This window comes from Bos indicus, chromosome 5 (assembly GCF_029378745.1).
Source record: "Bos indicus isolate NIAB-ARS_2022 breed Sahiwal x Tharparkar chromosome 5, NIAB-ARS_B.indTharparkar_mat_pri_1.0, whole genome shotgun sequence".
In the NCBI taxonomy this organism is placed as follows: domain Eukaryota; kingdom Metazoa; phylum Chordata; class Mammalia; order Artiodactyla; family Bovidae; genus Bos; species Bos indicus.
The window spans coordinates 41155701-41178367 of record NC_091764.1 but is presented as its reverse complement, the minus strand read 5'-3'; the positions used below and the strand labels follow the sequence as shown (position 1 = coordinate 41178367).

Here is a 22667-nt window from a genome sequence, read left to right as displayed (position 1 = left end):
AGAGGAAGAAGGGCAGAATTGGTGAGAAACAATTGGGAGTCAGTCTTGTGCATGTAGAGGTTGGTGAGAATAGGATATCTAAATAGAAATGCCCAGCAGTTGGATATGACTATGCATCTCAGAGCAGTTCTGATCTGGAAATGTATGCTAGGCCATCTCTAACAGGTAGATGGTCACTGAAACTATGGAAGGTAACAAAATCTCCCAGCAGAGTTATAAGCCAAGGCCTGGGGAGCACTAGCATTAAAGTGTAAACTGAGTAGAAAAAGTCATGAAGGAGACTCAAGGTGAAATGCTGTGCTGTGCCAATAAGGGAAATTTCTTAAGAAGAATGCTGACCAAGTGAGGACAGCCCAGATAGCTGAATTATTGAGAGGATAACAAATCCGAGTATGGGAAGAGGAGAACCAAACTCCCCAACATCTGAGGACCTTCTGTGAGGCAGACATTTCCTTACCTCATTTCATCCTCAAAACAACCTTTCAAGACAGGTGGCACTACATCTTTTTAAAGATGAGAGGAAAAGACTAAGGTTCCCTGGGGGTGGGCTACATTATGTTCTGCATGTCTAGTCCCTGGAGGAGTGCCTTCCCCTTATTTGTTTAAAGAATGAACATTTCTACAATTTTGTAGGTGGTGCTCATGGTAGAGAACCTGCCTGACAATGCAGGTAGATGTAAAAGGCACAGGTTTGCTCCCTGGTTTGGGAGGATCCCTGGAGGAGGACATGGCAACCCACTCCAGTATTCTTGCCTGGAGAATCCATGGACAGAGGAGAATGCCAGGCTGCAGTCCACAGGGTCTTACAGAGTCGGATACAGTTGAAATGACTTAGCACACACGCACCTGGAACTAACTGGACTGGTTACTCTCAAACTCACATATGATTTGGGGAGCAAGGTTCTACTTTAGGGACAGAGCAGGCCTATTTCCTAGAGCATACCCCTGGATTTCGTGCTAGTATTTCAATTCATTGACAGCATCTCTATTTCTTCTGCTTACCTTTCAGCAAGACATATGAGTGACAGAAAGGTCAGTCAAGGAAACTATATCATCATATCACCAAAGACGTCCTAGGGAACCCAAATCTTAGGGTATTTTACAAACTGGTCGGGGGGGGGGTAATAAATTTCCATTAATTATTACAAAATTTTAAATTCATACCTGACTTAGGAAACATGCAGAAAGGATTTGACTATCTTTTGATGTAAACCACAAATCGTGCCACTCAGGGTATACTTAGTCACAGCTCCTACACTTCCTAGGGAGGCATTGTTTGTTCTTATTGTTTAAAGGTCACTGAGGAAGAGTTGACTCATTGGAAAAGACCCTGATGCTGGGAGGGATTGGGGGCAGGAGGAGAAGGGGACGACAGAGGATGAGATGGCTGGATGGCATCACTGACTCGATGGATGTGACTCTGAGTGAACTCCGGAAGTTGGTGATGGACAGGGAGGCCTGGCGTGCTGTGATTCATGGGGTCTCAAAGAGTCGGACACGATTGAGCGACTGAACTTAACTGAGGTCTTTTCTGGTTCGCTTATACGTGGAATCTAGAAAAATGATTGAAATGAACTTATTTGCAAAGCAGAAATAGAATAACAGATGTAGAGAACAAACTTATGGTTACCAAAGACGTAAGGGGGATGTTGGATGAATTGGGATTGACATATATACACTACTATGTATAAAGAAGAAAACTAGATCTACTGTATAGCACTGGAAACTCTACTCAGTGCTCTGTGGTGACCTAAATCAGACGGGAATCCAAAAACGAGTGGATATATGTATACATATAGCTGATTTATTTTGCTGTATGGTAGAAACTAACACAACATTGTAAAGCAACTATACTCCAATGAAAGTTAACTTTAAAAACATCACTGAGGTCTTTTCTCCCTGACTAAACCATAAGAGGAAAAGAATGTATCTAACACTGAAGCAGATAACAATCCTGTCACATTTATTAGTTAGAAAAAAAAAATACTATTTTTCACTTTTCCTATATTTTGAAAATTAGAAACAATTATCAAAAAAAGGGGGGGTATGATAACAATTTTGTATTTACAGAGGATGCTTCAAATGTTGGACTGATGGATGGGTTTGGGCCAAAGAGGACAAGTTAACTATGCAATGCCTCTGCTTTTCACAAATGATCTTGCATTTCTAAGCTGCTATACACAGGGAGCAGAAGGGAAATTAACATGATCTCAGTCCCTCCCTTGGGCCTGAGCCATATAGGATATCTCATTTAAACACCACAAGAACCACAGGAGGTATTATTCTTGATTTTCAGGTCACTGAGGCTCTGAGAAGTTAAGAAGCTTGTAGAGTTTACATCCGAGTAGTGAGTTTCAATTTAAATTCAGATCTAACACAGTAGGTGGTGTTAATATTTGAAGTACCATGTTTCTGCCCCTAAAATGACTCCAGATAAGGAAAAACATTTAAATAACAAGAACTGTTTATATGTGCCCTCATTTTCCAGATAGAATTAAGTCACTCATTTTTCATTGGTCATATAGCATATTAATTTGTCCTTTTATAATAATGCATTATAATTATTTGGTCTATCTGCTTAGGAAGAATATAGACTTGTATCTGAAACTCTATTAACAATACAGTAAATGATGGTTGAAAAATAAATGAATGAATACTTGAGCAGATATAGTTTTAAGATTCTTGTTACAGGACAAAATTATCTGTGAATACACAAAGCAAACAAAAGATTATCATATTCAAGAAAATATATTCTCATAAAATTTCTTATGAAGCTCACATTTTATTGCTTACATTTTTGAGACTAAAATCTCCTGACAACTTTTCATCCAAGAAAGGTTTAAAGTATTTCAAACACAAATTTTGACCTTCTACTTTCACTTGAAACTCCATTTTTCCTCATTCAAATGTACATTAAAGTCCATCTACTTCACTTTATGGACTTCCTAGGTAGTGGTAAAGAACCTGCCTGCCAATGCAGGAGACTTCACTATTCTTGCTTGGAGAATCCCATGGACAGAGGAGCCTGGTGGGCTATAGTCTATGAGGTGGCAAAGAGTCACACAAGACTGAAAAGATTTAGCACAGCATGGCACTTCACTTTATTGGTAATCAGAAGGAAGGGAATTAACAGGCACGCCCAAATTTGGTAGAGATAGATCTTGAAGCAAATTATCCTGATTCCTGGATCAATATTCTTCCCAGAACACTAAAGTCATTAATCAAGAGTGAAACATGAAACTTTTTTCTCAACCATTCAATAGCTTTCATCCAATGAACACAAATGACTACAATATACTCATCTTGAGACATTCCAATGAGACATGCATATTACCTTTCAAAGGCTTTTTGGATTATATTATGAGCCCTACTGAGGAGGCAAGAGAAGAGAAGGCTCACATTAATGTTAGCATTTTGTTCCATTCATACTACCTGCTGAGAACTTCAGAGAGAGTAAAACAACCCATTTGGTTCAGACTTACAATGTGAGAGAGCAAATCCTTATTCTTTTCTTATTTCCTGTCAACTTTATTTTTCTCTATATTTACCACCAGCTGGCTTGCTTTTTGTACTATGTTTCCTGATTGCATGGTCATTTTTCACACTAGGAGACTTTGTTGGGGATAAAATATGATAATGGAACAAATTCAAAACTATTGCACTTATAGAATTAAATTATTAAATATGATTAAGAAGTATAATACCATTAGGCTGGCCTGTCCAGGAACTCTAGATCAGCATATAAAGCAAAGGCCTCAACTGGGTACTAGCAGTTTAGTCTGATGCATTTTATAACTCTTGAGATGGATGCAACTTTATTAGCTCATAGTCATTTTGGACTTTTATCCTTGGGTGATACTGAATTTCACTAACTTTGGTTTGTTTACATATCACTCCCAGACAAGTTTTAAAATGACAGCCCCAGGCACTTAAGGTGTTCTATCAGTAAAGGGTAGCCCAGATGACCCAGAGTCAGAAAATCAGGTTCTACCCTCAGTCAGTTTTCACCCCAATCCCAAAGAAGGGCAGTGTTCAAGAATGTTCAAACTACCACACAACTGTGCTCATTCCCCATGCTAGTAAAGTTATGTTCAACACCCTTCCAGCTAGGCTTCAGCAGTAGAAGCCTATTCAGTAGAAGCTCAATTCAGCGTCTTGAATTGAGAACTTTCAGATGTACAAGCTGAGTTTAGAAAAGGCAGAGAAACCAGGGATCAAATTGCTGACGTTCACTTGATCACAGAGAAAGCAAGGGAATTTCAGGAATACGTTTACTTCTGCTTCATTGACTATGCTAAAGTCTTTGACTATGTAGATCACAACCGACAGTGGAAAATTCTTAGAGATGGTAATATCAGACTATTTTATCTGTCTCCTGAGAAAGATGTATGTGGGTCAAGAAGCAACAGTTAGGACCTTACATGGAACAACTGACTGGTTCAAAATTGGGAAAGGAGTACGATGAGGTTGTATACTGTCACTCTGTTTATTTAACTTATATGCAGAGTTCATCTGGAGAAGGCAATGGCACCCCACTCCAGTACTTTTGCCTGGAAAATCCCATGAATGAAGGAGCCTGGTAGGCTGCAGTCCATGGAGTCGCTAGACTCGGACACGACTGAGCAACTTCACTTCCACTTTTCATTTTCATGCACTGGAGAAGGAAATGGCAAGCCACTCCAGTGTTCTTGCCTGGAGAATCCCAGGGATGGGGAAGCCTGGTGGGCTGCCGTTTATGGGATCGCACAGAGTCGGACACGACTGAAGCGACTTAGCAGTAGCAGCAGCAGCAGCAACAGAGTTCATCATGCAAAATGCTGGGCTGGATGAGTTACAAGCTGGAATCAAGACTGCCAGTAGAAATATCAATGTCAGATATGCAGATGATACCACCATAATGGCAAAAAGTGAATAGGAACTGAATAGCCCTTTGATGAGGGTGAAAGAGAAGAGTGAAAAAGCTGGCTTAAAACTCAACATTCAAAAAGTGAAGATCATGGCATGCTATCCCATCACTTCACATCAAGGGGAAAAAGTGGAAGTAGTGACAGATTTTCTCTTCTTGGTCCCCAAAATCACTGCAGATGGTGACTGCAAGCATGAAATTAGAAGACGCTTCCTCCCTGGAAGGAAGGCTATGACAAACCTAGACAGCATTTTAAAAAGCAGAGACATCACAAAGGTCTGTATTGTTAAAATCCATGGTTTTTCCAGTAGTCATGTAGAGATGTGAGATTTGGATCATAAAGAAAGCTGAGCACCAAAGAATTGATGTTTTCAAATGGTGGTGCTGGAGAGTCTTGAGAGTCCCTTCGTCAGCAAGGAGATCAAACCAGTCAATTCTAAAGAAAATCAACTCTGAATACTCACTGGAAGGAGTGATGCTGAAGCTTCAGTACTTTGGCCACCTGATGTGAACAGCTGACTCACTGGAAAAGACCCTGATGCTGGGAAAGATTGAAGGCAAAAGGAGAAGAGGGTTGCAGAGGATTAGATGGTTGGATAGCATCACCAATTCAATGAACATGAACTTTGGCATACTCTGAGAGATAGTGAGGAATAGGGTGGCCTGGCTTGCTGCAGTCCATGGGGTCAGAAAGAGTCAGACACAACTTAGCAATTGAACAACAACAACCCTCAGCTCTAAAACTTGTGTTACAGTGGACAAGTCACTTTAACTCATTAAGCTTTTGCTTCCTTAGTTTGAGAATAAACAGAAGAACTGCCTTGCTGACTCACTAGGATATTTATAAAGAACAAGAGAGGTCACGTCTATGAAAATTTTTATAGTGTTATATGTAAAAAATAGTAAACATGTTTGTTTTTACCATGACAATAAATAATTATATTACTGAAGAGGCTAAAAGTGTTGTCCTATTTTTCCTTTTCTGATAATACTTATTTTACATGCTAGTAGTACCAGGTATTAGGTTGGTGTAAACATAATTCTGGTTTTGGACAGTGAACTTTAAATCATTATAACTAGACTCAAAAACATTTTTATTAAACAAAGTATTAACCATTACAATCAACGAATTTTTGCAAATGAGAAATAAATCTGTCTACTTCTGTAGCATAAAAACTCATGCTTTGGGATTTGACAAACTCTTGGAAAGCATTTTCTGCCTACTGCTGGATGTGGAAGTGATTTCCCTGCAAAAATTGTCAAGATGCTTGAAGAAGTCATAGTCAGTTGGCAAGAGGTCAGGAGAATATGGCAGATGAGGCAAAACTTTGTGGCCTAATTCACTCAATTTTTGAAGCATTGGTTGTATGATATGCAGTCAGGCATTGTCATGGAGAAGAATTGGGCCCGTTCTGTTGACCAATGCCGGCTCCAGATGTTGCAGTTTTCGGGGCATCTCATCAATTTGCTCAGCATACTTTCTCAGATGTAATGGTTTCGTTAGGATTCAGAAAGCTGTAGTGGATCATACTTGTAGCAGACCATCAAACAGTGACTATGACCTTTTTTTGTGCAAGTTTGGCTTTGGGAAGTGCTTTGGAGCTTCTTCTCAGTCCAATCACTGAGCTAGTTGTTGCTAGTTGTCATATAAAACTCACTTTTAATCGCTCATCACAATCCAATTGAGAAATGGTTCATTGTTATTGCAAAGAATAAGGGAAGACAACACTCTAATGATGATGCTTTTGATATGTGGTCAGCTCATGAGCCACTGACTTATGGAGCTTTTTCACCTTTCCAATTTGCTTCAAATGCCAAATGACCATAGAATGGCTGATGTTGAGTTCTTCAGCAACTTCTCGTGCAGTTGTAAGAGGATCAGCTTCAATGATCCTCTGTACTGTGAATTTGTTAGCTGTTTGTTAACCACCACTGCACTGTAAAGTTGTAAGCAGTCCCTGAGCCAAATGTGTTGCTGATATTGTGCGTTATCTCTGCTGCTTTATGGCCCATTTTGAACTCAAATAAGAAAATTGCTCAAACATGCTTTTTTGCCTAACAGCATTTCCCTAGTCTAAAATAAATATAAAATAAACAGCAAGTAATAAGGCATTACCAAAAGAAGCAAGAAATGCACATGAAAATGGTGTATAACATAACCACATTTATTTACAAATATATTTCAATATAAAATAACAAAGTTCAACAATGCAAAACTGCAATTAGTTTTGCACCAACCCAATATTAATGCTTAGTAAATGATATTATTAAGATTAGTATTGCAAGGCCATTTTTTCCAAAGCCATCTATTATCTCTAGTAAACACAAAGAAGTAGTGATCCACCGGGGATTAAAGCAAAGCAGTCATGCAAGTGGGAATGATCTGCCCATCCTATGTAATTGCCTATTTCCCACCCCTACTTTGTTAGTAGAAAAGAGAAAGAAGAGATAAATCTGGAAGCATTAATCTAAAAGAAGAACAGCTTAAAAATAGCAGACTATTTAGAGTGTCCAAAAGAAATTTATACACCCATAATCCCTTTTACCTGAAGCTGACATAAAAGCTTAAAATTCTGGATTTCCTTCTCCTCTTTATTGCAGATTTTCTGTGTAACCTTAAAATGATCCATTTAAACACTTGCTTTTCCCAGGTAAAACTCTGCTACCTTCCACCTGTCCAAGATGGACTAATTTTATGATTATCAAGACATATCAAAATATAGCTTATTTTAAGTTCCTCAAAAGAAGATGCTAACAAACTCAAATGTAGCCAAGTGTTTCCTTTCTTTTATTTTCTCTCTTTTTCTTTTTTTCCTCTTTCTCCCTTCCTACCACCTAATTATTCACGCATCCACATTTTGGTTGTGGTAATAATAATGTGGGAATGACCCTTTTATTAATAAATTAAAAACTCTTAGCTAGAGATTGGAAAATTATTGACACTATAACTGGAGTTTAGAATAGATCACATGAGAATTACTTGAGTTGTTTTCACATTAATCATCATAATCTTCATAGATCACTACTCTTCCATTTATTTTGACATGGGAAATTATTTTATTGGTCTGTGAGGTAGTGCAATAATATAGCAGGAATATATCAGGAAAACAGAACACTATTTGCTCTGTTCTTCTCTCTTGTGAATAGAGAATAACCTATTCAGCAGCATGTTTGAAATTACTGATTAGAGTCAAAATAGAAAATTGCCTCTTCTAAAAGTTAAATGTAGTGTCTGAAGTATGTAACAGTTTTAAGACCTTAGGAGTCCTATGCTCTATATGACAGGAGGACCATAAGGTATGGGTTAGGATATAAACACGACTTATACAAATATAAGATACCTGAATACACTCACAACATATTATTTTCATAGCAGAGAATAAATATTTTAAGAAATAAATCTATTTCTTTATCTGATATAGAACACTAATTCATGGATATAGAAATAAAGATCCTAATGAAGGAGACCAGAGAAAACTAAACATGGTAAGATTACATAATACAATTGTAAGGATGATTTATGTTTCAATGTTTTTTCATATGATCTTTTATGAACTGTTCTTGGTAAAAGTCAGAATTCAAACTTGGGGTAGAAAATGGATTTTATAAAAAATATTTCAACTTCTACAGATTATTAAGTTTGGGTTGGAAATATAAAGGAGCACTGCCTACTTCATTTTCCACTTGAAAGAGAAGAAGTGAAAAAGAATAAAGAGCAATATACATAAAAATATTCATAAAAATAGAATTCTGAATTAAATAACATTTTAAAATGAAAAAATGTAATAGATATTTTCTAGTAAAGGCAATAAAAAGCTATTAAGCTGCAGCTATTAAGCTGAAGTCCCTTGGACTTCAAGGAGATCCAACCAGTCCATTCTGAAGATCAGCCCTGGGATTTCTTTGGAAGGAATGATGCTGAAGCTGAAACTCCAGTACTTTGGCCACCTCATATGAAGATCTGATTCGTTGGAAAAGACTCTGATGCTGGGAGGGATTGGGGGCAGAAGGAGAAGGGGACGACAGAGGATGAGATGGCTGGATGGCATCACTGACTCGATGGACGTGAGTCTGAGTGAACTCCAGGAGTTGGTGATGGACAGGGAGGCCTGGTGTGCTGCGATTCATGGGGTTGCAAAGAGTTGGACACAACAGAGCGACCAAACTGAACTGAACTGAACTGAAGGATAGTGGGGGAAAAAATGAAAAAAGAAAAACATATACATGCACACACATGAATACAGACTAGATAAAGTAGAAGAAAACACATTATATGAGGATCCTAAATTAGTCATTTTCTATCCAAATAATAAAAATAGCACAGTCTATTTTAAAGAAATTGATTTACAGTTTTATGGGCTTAAAATATGAATGTCCGAAGTTATATACTATGAAAAACCAACAGTTACTTAGCATCAGATCAGATCAGATCAGATTAGTCGCTCAGTCATGTCCGACCCTCAGTGACCCTTCTGTCCATGGGATTTTCCAGGCAAGAGTACTGGAGTGAGGTGCCATTGCCTTCTCTGAGTTTGTGATAAGCATAGTACATTAATGACTATCATACATCTTAAGGAATATCAAGATCCTTATAGTCATATCACTTGATCTTACTGTGAAAAGACTGAGAATTTGGAGAAATAAACAGTTTATTAAAATTTGAAAACCTGAATCAGCACACTTTACATTAGATATCACAAGTGGACTATATAACAATCATTTCAACTAGGAACACACTGGCTTCACCTCACCCACCAATTAGATTGGCCCTGTCTGTGATCCTTGTTTTATAGGAATACAAAAAAGCACAACAAAAATTCACTTTCTATGCTTTAAACTTGTCAAATTTAAATGCCTAGAAAAGGGTAGAACAAACAAAAGTTTTTCAGAAATAGGACATATGTTAAATTACGTTGATGAACTAGATTTATACATAGGATTATTACTGAATTGCGTTGTTTGAAAGATTGATGCTAGCCTTGTTACAATTCCATACTATTACCACACTAAGGACAGTGGATGTGCCTCAGAAAAGTCATGGTATGCCACGTCCAGACACAAAAATGTTAGGTGCTAATAGATATGATAATGGTGAGGAAAAAATGAAAGTAAATGTTAGAGGGGAGGAGAGAACCAATATTAAAATGTAGTTCAGAAATCTAACAAGGATTACCATTAAAGTCAAATTCACAAAGGGTATAGATATATTCAAGTTGGAGTTTCTTAGTAAATTCCAACTTAATCTAATGGGTCCTTGGGCCCTAGTTATTTTAACTAATTCACTCTTCTGAAACTACCACAGAATAATTCATTATAACCCAAGTAATTAAAAAAATAATCAAAAGTCCCCAAAACAAATGTTTACTAGGTAAAATCTAATTTTACATAATTTGTATTTTTCTAATGAATAATTTTAACCAGTATGTATAGGGGAAAGCTTCTGAGAACATAGCTTTTCATCAATAACCAGATTCTCAGCAAAAATCAGCTTTTCTATAACCCATATTCTATCACCTAGGATCTTAAAAGTCTTCTCTTGGAACAATCTTACGTAGCTCTCTTTATGACAATTTGAAATTCTGTATTAAATTGTGAACTTATTTAATGTGTTGTTTCCTGCACCAGCCTGTGTATTCTATAAGGCCAAGGACCGTGTCTCCTGTATTCACTGCTATGTATCTAGCACAAAATCAACCATCAAAAATGGGTTTAACATCGAATGAATGAAATACGGCAGAACCCCCACTATTCACTCTGCTTCACCCACAACACACATACAACTTTGAGAGTTACTTTGAAAATTAGAAAACGCGGAACTTTTGTATATTCCCTACTTTGCTCCCAGTCCATCCCTGGTCCACTGTACTCTAGTTGTAAAAAATGTACTTCTATGAATATTCTTATCACACTGCATTGTAACTGACTGCCCTGAAAGGAAATGAACTAGTTGTGTGTCCACTGATCTCTAATAAATGCCAGGGTTACCCTTTGGTTTACTTTTTAATGAGAATCAAGAAATAGCTTATGAAAAATGAAACATTTAGTAGCTCAGAATAAAATAAATTAATTGATGGCATAAAAAAGAAATTGTAAGAAATCAAATAAAGCCAAGAATTACAATGAACAAAATAAGTCACTTCCTTCTAGTTAAAATTTGGTAAGATTTTTAAATTATACAGTTTTTTTTTTTTTAATACTGTACGGTTAAGTATCTCCCCAAAGGAGACTTCTACACATTTAATAAAAACAAATCATCAAGGTTCCTACTATTTTTTTCATATAAAATAATTCCTCACAATCTTTTCAGTAAAAAGTTAGAAAGAAATACATACATGATGGTGTTAATGCCTGAGAGCTGTTGGAACATTTGTAGACCACAACCCACAATTAACGCTCGGCGAGTTGGGGGATAACTCAGCATTCTGCAGATCACAGGTCCAGCTTTTTAAAAAAAAGAAGGAAAAAGGACACAGCTATTATTTTTAGCTTCCACAGTAATTATTCCCATTAGGATAAATTTCCCCAAATCTCTATGGAATCAACACAACTTGGCATTTAAAAACAGAACATGTGTACTTTTATAGAAATAGGGGCATAATATATTTTTGAAAACAGTAAATATATGAGTTGAAACTATAAAATCAACTAGAGAGAATTCAAGTTAAAACATTTTATGGATACTAGGGGAAGATCTACATAACTGTAACGGTTAGAAATTCTTTTTCCTTAAATTCCTATGAGCTGTAATAACCACTCTGTTCTTCTGCTTCCCAGGCAATTAATTACTATTTAAAATCCACTCAATGTGGGACAACTTACAAAGTCACTGTAAAAATTGCTTTAATCAACTGAAAGAATGGCATTCATTAAAAAACAATTAAACAAGGAACAGAATTTATTACAATTTATTTGACTAAAGTAACAAGATTCATTCCAATGTATTTAACTAAAGTTAAGGAATCTGACTGTGATATCAGACTCAGTTATGACTGAAATGAATATTATTAATAAAAATACCCAAAAGATAATAAAGAGATAAAATTTTAAATCTATTTTATATAGGTATATGTATGATATTTATAGGTTTTTTTTAATAGTTTCCTAGTGGTTTTAAATGATACTTTAAAAATATCAATGGGCTTTCAAAATGGTGTCTCTATATCAGAATCTAGACCAATTCTGAAAAGCTCTAGATCTGAACCCCCAGGCCTTAAGTAAGGTAACTAACCAATTGAGGCCTATCATTCGGACATAACTACCAAAAGTGCCCCTTCTCTTCCCAGAAGTGCTTGTTACAACGTCACAGAGGCATGCTGTATAGTGTCATTGTGGTGCCAGAGTTGACTAAAAGGATCTTTGGTATTCCGCTGTATAAGAAATAGCCTGTGATCACTAGGATGTTAATTGCTTCATTAGAGGAATTTTTCCTGGAGGCTATTTTTTTTTTTTTTTTTTAAGTAAACCCTAAACCAAGTCATTGGAAGGACTGATGTTGAAGCTGAAACTCCAATACTTTCACCACCTGATGCGAAGAGCTGACTCATTTGAAAAGACCCTGATTCTGGGAAAGATTAAGGGCAGGAGAAGGGGACGACAGAGGATGAGATGGTTGGATGGCATCACTGACTCAATGGACATGGGTTGGGTAGACTCCAGCAATTTGTGATGGACAGGGAGGCCTGGCGTGCTGCAGTTCATGGGGTCACAAAGAGTCAGATATGACTGACCGACTGAACTGATACTGATACTGAAAACCAAGTCTGGTAGAAATCTGAGAAAATTTCACTATTTTGGAATCTTCTGGAAATCTAATACTCCAGTTCACAGAAATGGAATAGAATGTGCTATTGTCTCAGCAATAAAAGTTCATACAGGATTGCAAGACAGCGCATTAATTAGTATTGAACATTACTGGGTGAAGATATTCATCTCTACAAAGGAACGATTATAATCACATGAAGACTTGATTGACTTCCAACAATTTTGTCTCTAGATGGTAAGACTGGACACACTCATTTAGAAAGCAGGCTAAGAGTATTATAAATGTCAAGTTGTTTTATATTTAAGTAAAGTTTTAAGAAGGTTGTTTCAAATAGGTAGCTTTTATGACAATATAGAAATATATCTGGATCAGTTCTCTGAAAAGCAGACTCATCTGCAAACTTAGAAATCTATGAATGAGCCACAAAATAAGGACTGTGCACACCATCACATAAATATCTACCTATTTCCATAAATCAAAAAATTCATATAAAAGATTATTCAGTGGCTAAGTTGTAGCTGATTGTTTGTTATCCCATGGACTGTAGCACTCAGGCTCCTATGTCTTTACAGAATCAGACTTTACTTTCACCACCAGACACGTCCACAGTAGAGCACTGTTTACACTTTGGCCCATTACTTAATTCTTTCGGGAGTATTTAGTGATTGCCTTCCATCCTTCCCCAGTAGCATACTGGACACCTTCCCACCTGGGGAGCGCATCTTCCAGTGTCATATATTTGTGACTTTTCGTACTGTTAATCGGGTTTCTTGCGGCAAGAATAACATAGTGGGTTGCCATTTCCTCCTCCAGTGGACCATGTTTTGTCAGAACGCTTCATTATGACACATCTGTCTTGGGTGGCCTTGTACAGCATGGCTCAAAGCTTCACTGAGTTATGCAAGCCCTTTCACCACGACAAGAAAGTGATCCATGAAGGGGAATATATTATAATTTACTTTATATACCATGGAAAAAATTTAAAGACAACAATTATGATGTTGTGACAAAACAGAACAAAACAAACAACACCCAAATACATTTTTCAGCTTTTAGGAAACTCTATAGATGAGAAACTAGTCTTCTGCAAGAAATCTATCATAATCTTTGGATAGATGTATCTATTTGCTCTATTAACCTGTTTCATGACTTGATAGTTTAAGCAATACTGATATAGGACGGCAGAAAAATAAAGAGAAAATGATGACAAATTAGGATTAAAGTTTTATTAGCCAAAATAACAAGAGATAAATTATCACACAACATCACATATTTATTTCCAGTTTTTGTTTTTTTTTTAATCTGGGTTTTGAAAAACAGAGCTAGAGTAATCAGGTTCTGTGACTTTTAACTATACTCGAAGGCTGCAGGAATCAAAACAGCATGTACTGGCACAAAATCAAAAATATAGATCAATGGAACATAATAGAAAGTCCAGAGATAAACACACGCACCTATGGCCATTGATCTATGATAAAGGAGGCAAGAACTAGACATGGAACAACAGACTGGTTCCAAATTGGGAAAGGAGTATGTCAAGGTTGTATATTGTCACCCTGCTTATCTAACTTATATGCAGAGTACATCATTGCAAATGCTGGGCTGGATGAAACACAAGTTGGAATGAAGATTGCTGGGAAAAATATCAATAACCTCAGATATGCAGATGACACCACCCTTACAGCAGAAAAATGAAGAGGAACTGAAGAGCCTCTTGATGAAAGTGAAAGAGGACAATGAAATGCTGGCTTAAAATTCAACATTCAAAAAACAAAGATCACAGTATCCGGTTCCATCATTCATTCATTAATTATTTCATTTCAGGCACTTATTCGTCTCCAACTCTTTGCGACCCAAAGGACTGCAGCACGTCAGGCCTCCCTGTCCATCACCAATTCCCAGAACTTTAAAAACAAACTTTAAAGTTCTCAAACTCAGAGTACTCATGAGTACTCAAACTCATGTCCATTGAGTCGGTGATGCCATCCAACCATCTCATCCTCTGTTGTCCCCTTCTCCCCCCGCCTTCAATCTTTCCCAACATCATGGTCTTTTCAAATGAGTCAGCTCCTTGCATTAGGTGGCCAAAGTATTGGAGTTTCAGCTTCAACCTCTAGTTTCAGTCCTTCCAATGAACAACCAGGACTGAACTCCTTTAGGATAAGCTAACTGGATCTCCTTGCAGTCCAAGGGACTCTCAACAGTCTTCTCCAACACCACAGTTTAAAAACATTAATTCTTTAGCACTCAGCTTTCTTTATAGTCCAACTCTCACATCCATACACGACTACTGGAAAAACAATAGCTTTGAATAGACAGTCTTTTGTTGGCAAAGTAATGTCTCTCCTTTTTAATAAGCTGTCAAGGTTGGTCATAACTTTTCTTCCAAGGAGCAAACGCCTTTTAATTTCATGGCTGCAGTCACCAACTGCAGTGATTTTGGAGCTCAAAAAAAAAAAAAAAAAAGTCTGACACTGTTTCCACTATTTCCCCACCTATTTCCCATGAAGTGATGGGACCAAATGCCATGATCTTCGTTTTCTAAATGTTGAGTTTTAAGCCAACTTTTTCACTCTCCACTTTCACTTTCATCAAGAGGCTCTTTAGTTCTTCTTTGCTTTCTGCGATAAGGGTGGTGTCATCTGCACATCTGAGGTTATTGATCTTTCTCCCCACAACCTTGATTCCAGCTTGGGCTTCATCCAGCCCAGGGTTTCTCACGATGTACTCTGTATATAAGTTAAATAAGAAGAGTGACAATATATAGCCTTGACGTACTCCTTTTCCTATTTGGAACCAGTTTGTTGTTCCATGTACAGTTCTAACTGTTGCTTCCTGAGCTGCATAGAGATTTCTCAAGAGAAAGGTCAGGTGGTCTGGTATCCCCATCTCTTTAAGAATTTTCCAGATTTTATTGTGATCCACACAGTCAAAGGCTTTGGCATAGTCAATAGAGCAGAGATAGATGTTTTTCTGGAACTCTCTTGGTTTTTGATGATCCAGCAGATGTTGGCAATTTGGTCTCTGGTTCCTCTGCCTTTTCTAAATCCAACTTGAACATCTGGAAGTTCATGGTTCATGTATTGTTGAAGCCTGGCCTGGAGAATTTTGAGCATTGCTTTGCTAGCATGTGAGAGGAGTGCAATTGTACAGTAGTTTGAGCATTCTTTGACATTACCTTTCTTTGGGATTGGAATGAAAACAGACCTTTTCCAGTCCTGTGGCCACTGCTGAGTTTTCCAAATTTGCTGGCATATTGAGTGCAGCGCTTTCACAGTATCATCTTTTAGGATTTGAAATAGCTCAACTGGAATTCCATCACCTCCACTAGCTTTGTTCGTAGTGATGCTTCCTAAGGACCACTTGACTTCTTCAAAAGATGGGAATACCAGACCACCTGACCTGCACTTGTCAGACTGTCCTTTACACCAGAGCCCCTGCCACAACTGGATGATCATTGTGAAAGTTGTTGATACTTCTGCTTCTGTTAGGTCCATATATTTTCTTTCCTTTATTATGCCCATTTTTGCATGAAGAGTTCCCTTGATATCTCTAATTTTCTTAAAGTGATCTCTAGTCTTTCCCATTCCATCTGGTTCCATTACTTCATGGCAAATAAATGAGAAACAATGCAAACAGTGACAGGCTTTATTTTCTTGGGCTCCAAAATCACTGCAGATGGTGACTGCAGCCATGAAAAAAAAAGACATTTGGTCCTTGGAAGAAAAGCTAGGACCAACCTAGACAGCTTATTAAAAAGCAGAGACTTTTTGGACTGCATGATCAAACCAATTAGTCCTAAAGGAAATCAGTCCTGTATATTCATTAGAAGGACTGATGCTGAAGCTGAAACTCCAATACTTTGGCCACCTGATGTGAAGAACTGACTCACTGGAGAAGACCCTGATACTAGGAAAGATTGAAGGCAGGAGAAGGGGATGACAGAGAGTGAGATGGTTGGACGGCATCATCAATTTGATGGACATGAGTTTGAGCAATCTCCAGGAGTTGGTGATGGACAGGGAAGCCTGGCGGGCTGCAGTGAATGGGGTCACAAAGAGTCAGACATGGCTGAGTGACTGAACTGAACTGAAAGACACTTTCTTCACTAAGAGGTGCTAGGAGAATTAGACAGCTGCATGCAAAATAATAAAAACTGGAAATAGAACTGCCTTATGATCCAGCAATCCCACTGCTGGGCATACACACTGAGGAAACCAGAAGGGAAAGAGACACGTGTACCCCAATGTTCATCGCAGCACTGTTTATAATAGCCAGGACATGGAAGCAACCTAGATGTCCATCAGCAGATGAATGGATAAGGAAGCTGTGGTACATATACACAATGGAGTATTACTCAGCCATTAAAAAGAATACATTTGAATCAGTTCTAATGAGGTGGATGAAACTTGAGCCTATTATCCAGAGTGAAGTAAGCCAGAAGGAAAAACACCAATACAGTATACTAACGCATATATATGGAATTTAGAAAGATGGTAACGATAACCCTGTATACGAGGCAGCAAAAGAGACACCAATGTATAGAACAGGCTTATGGACTCTGTGGGAGAGGGAGAGGGTGGGAAGATTTGGGAGGAAAAAAAAAAAAGACCATATATATTGTACTATGTAGTTTTCCAAAGAGCATTGACAACGTATATATTTCTGTATAACTATTTCCTATAGTATATTAATTGTGCCAGTGGTGTGATATAATTGACTTATGACTGTGAAATCAAAAAAGTTTATATTTAAGTGAAAAAAAAAGAAATAAATGTAAAATTATTTAAAAAAAAAATAATAAAGTTAGAACACTTCCTAGTACCGCACACAAAAATAAACTCAAAATTGATTAAAGACCTAAGTGAAGGCTAGATACTACAGAAATCCTAGAATAAAACATAGGCAGAACAGTTTCTGACATAAATTGCATCATGATCTTTTTTGATATATCCCCTTTATTTTATTTTGAAAATAAAAAAAGATAAATGGGGCCTAATTAAACTTAAAAGCTTTTGCACAGCAAAGAAACTGTAAATAAAATGAATAGACAACCACATAATGGGAGAAAATATTTGCAAACAAAGAGGCTGACAAGGGATTAATCTCTCTAATATACAAATAGCTCATGCAGCTCAATATAAAAAAAGTTAAAAACAACAAACAATCCAATCAAGAAATGGATGAAAGATCATATTTCTCCAAAGAAGACATATAGATGGCCAAAGGACATGCGAAAAGATCACTAATTATTAGAGAAATGCAAATAAAAACTACATGAGGTATCAACCTCACACAGGTCAGAATGGCCACCATCAAAAAAATCTATGAACAATCAATGCTGGAGAGGATGTGGAGAAAAGTGAACCCTCCTACACTGTTGGTGGGAATGTAGATTGGTACACATGGAGAAAAATATGAAGGATCCTTAAAAAACTAGAGGTAGAGCTACCATGTGATCCTGTCATCTGGAGAAAATCATAATTTGAAAAGATACATGCATCCAATGTTTATTACAGCACTATTTACAGTAGCCAGGACATGGAAGCAACCTAAATGTTCATCAACAGAGGAATGCATAGAAAAGATCTGGTGTATATATGTACAATGGAATATCACTAAGCCATGAAGCAGAATGAAATAATGTCATCTACAGCAACACGGATGGGCCTAGAGAGTGTCACAATGAACTAAGTCAGACAGAGAAATAAAAAAATCATATCACTTTGTTTACATGTAGAACCTTAAAAAAATGTTACAAAATGAACTTATTTATAAAACAGAGTCACAGATGTAGAAAACAAACTTATGGTTGCCAGGGGGAAACAGGGGGAGGGATAAATTGGGAGATTGGAATTAACATATGTACACTACCATATATAAGACAGATAACTAATAAGGACCTACTGTATATAGGTTCTCAAAACTCTGTAATGACCTATATGGGAAAAGAATCTAATAAAGAGTAGACATATGTATATGTATACTCGATTCACTTTGCTGAAGAGCTGAAACTAACACAATACTTTAAATCAACTATACTACAATAAAAATGAAAAACAATGTTACAGATAAAAAATATGGTTACATCTGGGTTTTAGACTTTCTTTTGGTTTGGAATTCCTGATAATTATAAACAATGGTAGTTCCTTTATTGTACTGAAATGTTTTTCAAAGATAAATTTTGGTCATAGCAGCTGTACATCTGATTATGCATAAACAGATTTAAATAGTTTTCTTTCATTAAAATCATAAACTAAGCTTTATTAGGCAGTAAAACTAACTTCATGAATGCAAACCATTAATCTTCATTTTATGCAAGCTATGAGGCAAGAAATATTCAAATATATTAATAGGTAGAGTGTGAAAATTTAAAATGTCATGCTCTACTTATAAAATGTCTTTTGAGTTTTATAATTAAAAACATTTTAAGTACACAAACATTTCACAGTTTATTGTTAACAAAATATTTGTCTTTGAAAAACAGAAATTCCCACACAATAAAAACTAAAGCCTCTAGATAATTAAAGCAAAATGGAAATTCAGAATACAAAATATAATACATAATAAAACAATACAGGCAAAAATTCCAAATGGGTTTATCTTTTCCATCATTCTGAACACTTCATACTAAGTATCAACAACTTTCACAATGATCATCCAGTTGTGGCAGGGGCTCTGGTGTAAAGGACAGTCTGACAAGTGCAGCCATTCCTGTGGACAGGCTGACTGTGAAGAAGCTGAGCCCACATAATTTTCTCCAGGTATGATTAAAATATGCACTAGACCACACTTTTATAAAATTCCAGGTCCTGACTTCCACTTTCAGACAAGATGAAGTAACAGTTATCAGATTTCCCTCCAATATGCAACAATTAAAAAGTCAGGCAACAATGCATGAAACAATACTTCACATGATAAGGAGACAAAGAATACGACTCCTGAGATTCAGGAAGTAAATGAGATGAACCCTACAAATGCCCCAGCTAAAATCTGGAATAAAGTATTCAGGCAGTAATACAGAAAGCTGCAGTATGGGGAGGGGAAACCAGGCAAACTGATGGCCACCTTAAGTTTAAACAGTGCAGCTCAGGACTCAGGTGACTATTCACAGTGCAGAGTGCTGGAGAGAAGAGAATGTCACAGAGAGGACACTGGAGATATGCAGGACTCTTTGAATTTTCAGTTGAGGACTGATCAGTAAACGTTTTGTGAAGAAACTACCCCAGGTAGGAGAAAGAGTTGCAGGAAAGAACTAAAGTAATGAACTCCAGGAATTTACACAGGACTAGCATAAGGAAGAATACTCAGAAGAGTTTTACCTCAGTAATATATATATTTAGTCCAAGGTTAAACATTGCTTGGACACCATCTAAAACAGTTAAATTAAAGACTCAAATGCTTCCAAGAAAGTGAGTAGCATCCCAGAACCAAGTTCAACAGTAAGATAAAATTTAATAGTTCTGGCATACCATAAAAAATTACCAGGCATGCAAAAAGGTGGGAAAGTACAACTTGTAATGATAAAGAGTTTAATTTAGCAAGAGGACATAACAACCGTAAACGTCTTTGCACCTAAAAAAAGCTTCAAATTATATGAAACATAAAACACAACTGCAAGGGAAAACAGAAAAACCCAAAGTTAGGCTTGGATATTTCATTGCCTCTTTCTGAGTAATAGTCAAAATAGGCTAAGCAAAGATAATCAGCAAAGATACAGAAGACATCAACAACACGATAAACAAACTTGACCTAGTATTCAGACAACATCCTATAGACCAAATGTTCTTTTCAACAGTAAATGCATGTTAAATGTCTTAGAACATTTATTGAGATAGATTATATTCTGAGCTCTAAAACTGGTCTCAATTAATTTAATAGGATTCAAGTCATACAGAGAGTGTTCTCTGATTATAATAACATTAACATACAAATCAATAAATGGAAAGATAATTGGAAAATACCCCCCAGATCAGAACCTGAATAACAAATTTCCATGGATCAAAGAAATAATGGGAAATTAGAAAGTATTCTGAACTAAAATAATATGAAAATGCATCATACAAAAACTTGTGGAATGGAGCTAAAGTAGAATAGAGGAAAATTTATAGCAACAACCTTGGCTTCCACCTTACAAAATCAGAAGAGGGACAAAAGAAACCCCTCAAAACACAAGATAAAATAATAATAAAGATCAGAATGGAAATCCATCAAATAGATAAGGAGACAACTGAGAAAAAAAATCAATCAAATGAAACCAAAATCTGGCTTATTGAAAATATCAATAAAATTGATAAACTTTGAGCCAGATTGTGGAAGGCTGAATAATGGCCCCTCAAAAGATATATATCTCCTAATCCCTAGAGCTTGTTAATGTTACCTCAGATGTCAAAATATAGTGTTTGTGGATGTGAGTAAGGATTTGTCATATGGGAAGATTATCCTGGATTATTCCAGTTGGGCCTAAAAGCTATCACATGTAACCCAATAAGAGGGAGGCAAAAAGAGATTCAGACAGAATAGGAGAAGGCAATGTGACCATGAGTGCATATGTTGAGTTGATGTAGCCATAAGCCAAGGAATGCTGGTTAATATTTTTTTTTTAAAGCAAGAAACAGATTTCCCTCTGGAGTCTAGTGGGTGCATGGCCCTGCAGACACTTTTATTTCAACCTAGTAAAAGTTATTTTGAACCAGACTGTGAGAATAAATTTCTATTGTTTTACATTACCAACTTTGTGGTAATTTGTTACGACAGCCGTAGGGAAAGACAAGGGAAAAAAAGAGAGAAGACACAAATCACCAACATCATAAATGAAGGAACTAAAATCAATATAGATATCTATAGATATCATGAGAAATGCTGGGCTGGAAGAAGCACAAGCTGGAATCAAGATTGCCAGGAAAAATATCAATAACCTCAGATATGCAGATGACACCACCCTTATGGCAGAAAGTGAAGAGGAACTAAAAAGCCTCTTGATGAAAGTGAAAGAGGACAGTGAAAAAGTTGGCTTAAAGCTCAACATTCAGAAAACGAAGATCATGGCATCTGGTCCCATCACTTCATGGGAAATGGATGGGGAAACAGAGGAAACAGTGTCAGACTTTATTTTTTGGGGATCCAAAATCACTGCAGATGATGAATGCAGCCATGAAATTAAAAGAGGCTTACTCTTTGGAAGGAAAGTTATGACCAACCTAGATAGCATATTAAAAAAGCAGAGATATTACTTTGCCAACAAAGGTCCGTCTAGTCAAGGCTATGGTTTTTCCAGTGGTCATGTATGGATGTGAGAGTTGGACTGTGAAGAAAGCTGAGCACCAAAGAATTGATGCTTTTGAACTATGGTGCTGGAGAAGACTCTTGAGAGTCCCTTGGGCTGCAAGGAGATCCAACCAGTCCGTCCTAAAGGAGATCAGTCCTGGGTGTTCATTGGAAGGACTGATGTTGAAACTCCAATATTTTGCCTACCTGATGCGAAGAGCTGACTGATGTGAAAATACCCTGATGCTGGAAAAGATTGAGGGCAGGAGGAAAAGGGGACGACAGAGGATGAGATGGTTGGATGGCATCACCGACTCAATCGAAATGAGTTTGGGTAGGCTCCAGGAATTGGTGATGGACAGGGAGGCCTGGCGTTGCTGCATCTCATGGGGTCGCAAAGAGCTGGACACGACTGAGCAACTGAACTGTACTGAACTGAACTGCCATTATCCCCAGCCTTAATTCCCAAGTTATCTATTGCAAATCATTGATTTCAATCTGTTCCTTTCTCCATTCGTATATCTAAGGAGTTGAGCATCATTTACAAATAGGAAAACAGGCCATTCTGGTTTCATGCCAAATTAAGCATTTCTATGAGCCAGGCCCTCCATGCTGGCCAGAGGATCTCCATTCATCTCGAGTTGGCTTTCAATTAGATTCCCATAACATCTATTTCAACACTCCATCTCCTTGGAATTCTGTCATTCTCTGCAGCCTCTCAGACCAAATATT

At 37.1% G+C, this 22667-nt stretch overlaps 1 protein-coding gene across 1 annotated transcript in view; it reads right to left on the bottom strand.

Annotated features, from left to right (window-relative positions):
- Positions 1 to 22667, bottom strand: part of SLC2A13 (solute carrier family 2 member 13) — a 526379-nt gene that overhangs the window by 279891 nt on the left and 223821 nt on the right. The window contains exon 4 of the mRNA XM_019960789.2: positions 11239 to 11347. Within this exon, the coding sequence (XP_019816348.2) occupies positions 11239 to 11347 (109 nt within the window). The remainder of the gene's footprint in view (positions 1 to 11238; positions 11348 to 22667) is intronic.